Source organism: Engraulis encrasicolus, chromosome 3 (genome assembly GCF_034702125.1).
Source record: "Engraulis encrasicolus isolate BLACKSEA-1 chromosome 3, IST_EnEncr_1.0, whole genome shotgun sequence".
Classification (NCBI taxonomy): Eukaryota; Metazoa; Chordata; class Actinopteri; order Clupeiformes; family Engraulidae; genus Engraulis; species Engraulis encrasicolus.
Genome location: NC_085859.1, coordinates 40,802,893 through 40,808,902, shown reverse-complemented (window position 1 = coordinate 40,808,902; position 6,010 = coordinate 40,802,893). Strand labels below are relative to the sequence as shown.

General features: G+C 51.4%; 1 protein-coding gene across 2 annotated transcripts in view; it reads right to left on the bottom strand.

The window, feature by feature from the left end:
• Positions 1 to 1,591: 1,591 nt before the first annotated feature.
• Positions 1,592 to 6,010, bottom strand: part of znrf3 (zinc and ring finger 3) — a 109,574-nt gene continuing 105,155 nt past the window's right edge. For both annotated transcript variants that reach the window (XM_063195415.1, XM_063195416.1), the window contains exons 7-8: positions 5,258 to 5,360; positions 1,592 to 4,877 (exon numbers count right to left, since the gene is read on the bottom strand). In XM_063195415.1, the coding sequence (XP_063051485.1) occupies positions 2,425 to 4,877; positions 5,258 to 5,360 (2,556 nt within the window). In that variant the 3' untranslated portion in view covers positions 1,592 to 2,424. The remainder of the gene's footprint in view (positions 4,878 to 5,257; positions 5,361 to 6,010) is intronic.

Here is a 6,010-nt window from a genome sequence, read left to right as displayed (position 1 = left end):
GATCTTTGTACACTTTGTTACAAAACTGTATGGTACTAAATTTTTAAAATCAGTTTTTGGTCAGAGAATATTTAATTGTTTTGTGTGCAATTACCATGTATTTACAAAGTCTCACGTTAGTGATCTCAAAAACCAAAGCAATAATAATAAAAAAAATCCAAACCTTTTTCATACACTCTGAACATAAGACATGGCTTAAAGATAAATATATTAGTAAATAAATATTCAGAGAACATATTTCCATTTATGAAATGCGCTGCTATACAGATACTGAAATATACACAGATGATTTCTAGCCTTTCTTTCTTTTTTAAAAACATTTGTAAAATGGTAATGATGGAGAAAATAATTATATTTAAAAAAATTAAAAAATATTATTTTTTTGTACACATTTGTCTTTTATACAATCTTCTTAAGTGCTACAAACATACAAATACAAAAATTAAATAGTGACTTAGGTACCCCAAAATGTTACATGTGCAGTACATATCTCTATGCAAAGGCAAGATTAGACTCATCGCCATGAAATCACTGCACCGGGTTACAGTTTCAGCATCTGGTTCTGGCAAAACTTGGCTGATGCCACGCCAGGGCCGGGCCCGAGCCAGTACTATGCCAGACCTATTGTGTCCACCAGGTGCGCACCATAAATGCAACGTCCTCTTCCAAAATGGCCACCACTTTAATGAGCTTGGTGTGGGTACATTTCATAGAAACAATAAAACATCCTCTGTGTCCACAGACAAAGGCATGAAGAGACTGTTGTGAGGATGACATGAGCTTGGTGAGTGTTAAAACGTGTGTGAGTGAGAGAAAAAGGCAAGATAAAGTAGATTGACAAAGATTTAAAACAAATGACAGTATGTTGATGTAAAAAAAAACACCCGAAAAGCTTAAAATTCTGTTTCTGCTTTGAATTAGTTTGCTTCAGAAACCCCTGGCACATGCTAATGGGTTCCAAATGATGTTCTGCTTTGGCTGAAAAGAGGAAAGACTCAAAAGAGGGCTGGACTAACATTGTAACAAGTTCGCACACGCACGCACACAAACACACACACACACACACACACACGTACGCAGACACACACAGGCACAGGCGAACACGCACACGCACACACCTATTAGAGAATCTGAAGTTGGTATGGATTGGAGATCACCCTCAAAACTACAGAGCACCATATTTCTAATTCCTTAAATTCTTTCTTTCCCTCTTATCACACTTACTCACACACAGGCACACATGCACGCACACAGATCTCCCTCACCCGTTCTCTCATGCACACAGATCTCCCTCACTCACACGCGCACACACACAGTCTGGTGCTACACTCTACAGACAGCTTACTGGCCCCTCTTCAAATCAGTGGTAAATTTGCAAAAGAAATGTAACCTTTGACTTGGCTTGTGTGATACTACTTGAAAGGAGACCCAAACCCTGAGAAAAAAAAAGTTGGAAAGGAAGTTTGAAGAGGTCAGCAGCAGACAAAAAAACAATTCATCGATTCAACCTCTAAGCCTCGTTAACAACCATAGTGACGCTAGCTTCATACAACTGAAGAAGAGAAAAAAAACAAAAAAGTTAAGACCCCTCTAACTGAACTCTAAACTTCAGCATGATGTGTTTTGGGATGAAATCTCCCAGAATGCACTGGTCATCACAGGCCAAATGTGGGTTAACAACACGTTTTAAAAAATCTTAAAAATGGAAGAAAAATGACCTTGACTAACTGGTAAAAAAAAAACTGGTTAAAAAATGGGAAATTATATTTAAAAAAAAGTTTTCAAATAAAAAAAAGATCTGATACAATCTTGATGATCATGTATAAAAGGTGGTGTTTAGGGAACATGTTTTAAGGCAGATCAACTTCAGTTGTGTGAATCAATGACTGAATTCATGAAATTATTAAAAAAAAAAGAGTGAATGGATGAGAGTGAGTGAATGCATGAAGTTAGAATGAACGGAAGTCAATGCCATAATGCAGTCCTGAACTTGCACCATTTGTACGTACAGGCAGCTTTTCAAAATGGCTGCTGAGCTTGGTGAGGTGTGTGTGCTTTTTAAAAACTGGCTCAGTCCGTTTCTGTTTAATACACCAGGGATTTGACAGCTGCTACGCTTTAGTTTTTTTGCAGAAGGCCACAGGAATCAAATGGATAACAGACACATCATGTCAGAGATCAAAAGGGTGATGCAAGATGATGAAAGAGAGACAAGAGAGATAAGAAAGACAAGAAGAAAGAGAAAGAGACAGAATGAAAGAAAGAAAGAAAGAAAGAAAGAGAGCCTCAGTAGACACTCACACAGTTTGTGAAGCTGACATTCAGTGAAAGTTTTAACAAGGCAACTGCAGACAAGGTGAAGAGAGGTGTCTATCTACGCGAGGCCACTGTGGTTGGGGGGGTGGGGGAGCTCATTTGAGAGGGTCATACTCCACAGGCCTTGTCCGTGGCTGTGCAGGTGGGGGCACTGGTGCCGGGTTGCGTGGACGAGGGAGCCCTCGAAGGGGACGAGAAGAGGGCCAGTGTCTCTGCTGTATCGGCCCCCGGCTGAACGTACGCCTGTCTGTCCCGATACAAAGGTCCCGCTTGGGCAAACAGAGGCTTGGCAGCTGACTCCCCAACGCCGCCGCGCTCGCTAGTCCGCCGGTCCTCGGCCCCCCAGGCCGACGACCGGCATGAGCGCAGCAGGGACGCCCGGGGCTCCGCGTCCAGCTCAGGCCCCGACTCGCCGCCACCACCAGCGACGTCGCCACCGGGAGCGTCCCCGGGAATGATGGGAATCCGGCGCGTCGCGGATTCGTAACTGCCGCCACCACCACCGCCGTGCACGTCAGCGTCCACCTGCGAGTACTGAATGCTCACGGCGTAGTCCTCCGAGTAGCAGCCCAAGCTTGCCCGCCCGCCTTGCCCACTCATAGCGCCGCCGGCACCGGGGCTGCCCCCTGAGCTGCCTCGCCCACCACCAGAGCCCCCCCGCTGCTGCATGGCCAGCTCCTGGTAGAAGCAGCACGGCAAGCCATCGTACCCTCTACAATCCCCCATACCACCACCACCACCACCTACTGCAGCTAGGGCATCCATACCAACAGACGCCCCACCTGCTCCACCTCCACCCACTGTCCCACATAAGTTCACCGCGGCCAGGCTGGGAGCATCGCGGGATGGTGGATGGTGCCTCCCCGACTCCTGACTCCCTGCTGGATGGGGATGGGGATGGAGATGGAGCGGCAAGGTCTCCAGGCAGCAGCTGCAGCTGCCCCCGGCGACTCCATTCTCCTCCTCCTCCTCCTCCTCCTCCAACTCTTGTCCCACGTCCTCATCCACCACCTCCACTGAGGGTCTATGGTGGTGGTGGTGGTGGTGGTGGGCCGTGCTGCTGGCCCCGTACAAGGACTCCCTCTGCTGGTGATGCTGGTGGAGGGAGTTGAAGCTGATGCTGGTGCTGGTGTTGGTGTTGGTGCTGGTGTTGCCATCCCTGGAGGACTCTGGCATCAGGGGCCGGCTGTTGGTGCAGAAAGAGGAGTCCTCACATGAGGAGAGGTGCTGCTGCTGCTGCTGATGGTGCTGGTGTTGATGGTGGTGGAGGTGGTTGTGGAGGTCCCCAGGGGAGTTGTAGCAGGGTGCAGGTGGGGGTGGAGGTGCCGGCGATGGTGCCAAAGAGGAGGTCAGCTGCATGCAGTCCAGCGCCCCTGGCAACGAGGGCAAACACTCCTCCGTAGCAACACCACCACCCGTGGTGGAGGAAGGCCGCGTGGTGCCGGCACTGTTGTTACCTGGCGACCCACCACCACCACCACCACCACCACCCACAGGGGGCATGGCCACCGCCACCTCCCCGCCGGCGGAGCCCCGGCATGGGCTGCGGCTGCGGTAGACGTAGGGGTCGTAGTCGGAGCTGAGCGAGCTGCGGAAGGTGGAGCAGCTGCCGTACACGCCCTGGTTGCTGACCTCGGTGCAGTCCAGCATGGAGTCGCTGGACGAGCAGTGGCACTGCGCCGAGCTGGAGCTGGAGCTGGAGCTGCTGCTGCTGTCGCTGCCCGGACAGTCGGCCAGGTAGCCGCTGCAGACCGAGCGGTGCCCGTGGTGGTAGCAGCTCAGCCCCCCGGAGCTACTGCTGCCGGCGCCCGCCCCGCCGCCGGGCCCTAAACTTAAGTCGGCCATGCGCGAGCTGGAGGCCGGCGCCATGTGCACCACTGTCGGGTAAAGGAGTCCCTGCTGGAAGGCCCGGCTCTGGCCCTTGTGCGGGCCCAGACCAGCAACAGCGCCAGCAGCAGCGGCAGCAGCAGCACCGTTGCCGACCCCGACACCCATCCCGAGCCCGGCCCCTGTTCCACCGGGCTGGCCGTGAGCGTCCGTGGTCTGGGGGAAGGTGAGGCCCTGGAAGTAGTAGTGCTGGTACATGGTCTCGTACTGCGAGAAGCAGGGCGCCCGCGAGAAATTACCGCCCCGCCCGTTGGAGAACTTGGAGCGCTTGAAGGCGCCGTGGTGCGGCTGCGGGTAGCCGCCGGTGGCGGCGGCGGCTGCAGCTGCTGCGGCCGCGGACGAAGAGGCCATGGCTGCCGCCCGGTGCTCCAGGGCACAGTGGTGGGGCCCCAGGGCGTGCTCCAGGTGCAGGGCCGGGTAGCCGCGCAGGAAGGCCGAGGACTGGGCCGGGTAGAGGCCTCCGGCGCCACCTTGGTCCGGGTGCTGGTCCACCGTCAGCACCGTGATGGGGTTGCCGTGAGGGTCCATGCTGGTGCGGGTCGGGTAGGCGGTCACCTGCCCCGTGCGGTGCACTCGGCCCGGGTAGTGGACGGGGAGGACCACCCTCTGCTGCCGGCTGTGCATTGGGTTGCCCGGGTCCATGCAGACGGGCCCTCCGTTTCCCTTCTTTTGTTCTGTGGGAAAAGCAACAGAATGATAGAATGAATGATTGATTGATTGATTGATTCAAATACATTTTAATTCAAATAAAATGTATTGCCATTTCAGCAGCTATGGCTATATCCTGGCCAATACAACTAGAAATAAATATCACATCACATTTACAAAACTAACAACCATGTAAATAAAGAGATTAAATACGTTTTTTTTTTAACATCAATACATTCTAAATAGTTCAAAACCTTTAAAGGTCGGAACAAATATATGTAGCTGGGGAAAAATGGGCAAATCACAAGGTAGTTGCATTGGACACCTTATTTACAATTTTATTTCCGACAAAACGGAAGGTGTGGTGGTGTGTCTGGGATTGGTTGTGCTGCGTGTTGCCCCTCACCTATGATGTTGTGTCTGCAGTGGGGACACGTGTGGTGCTGAAGGAGCCATGGATCCACACACTTCTTATGGAACCGATGGGCACATGGGATCACTCGCAACTCCTGTGTGAAGAGAGAGAGAGAGAGAGAGAGAGAGAGAGAGAGACATTTAGTGGACGTTATACTGCAAAAGATACTGGGGATTTAGGGACTGAGGGTTTAAATTGACAGAAGAATCAATGTTACCGTTAAAAAACACAACTCAATAACAGTTCGACCCCCTCCTCTTTTTGTAAGTAACGGCCATAATAACCCCAGTATACCCTTGCAAGTACTGTAGTATCCATGGCAACCATGGCCTCCTCTGTGCCAGTCACCAAGTTGTCAACAGAGGAATAGAACGGAACCTCCTGCCAGGGTTCGTCATGACAACCAGAAAATCATCCAGCAGAGACATGTTAACCCTTGACAAGCATTGAATTCCCTGTCCCCTGTTGACAAGTGGCAGAGACAATGACAAGACTCTTCTGCCGGTGACAACCGTGACCAGCACCACAGACAGAGCCCCACAGTACAGTTTGGACTACAGTGTGTGTGTGCGTGTCTGTGTGCGTGTCTGTGTGTGTGTCTGTGTGTGTGTGTCTGTGTGTGTGTGTCTGTGTGTGTGTGTCTGTGTGTGTGTGTCTGTGTGTGTGTGTCTGTGTGTGTGTGTCTGTGTGTGTGTGTGTGTCTGTGTGTGTGTGTGTGTCTGTGTGTGTGTGTGTGTGTCTGTG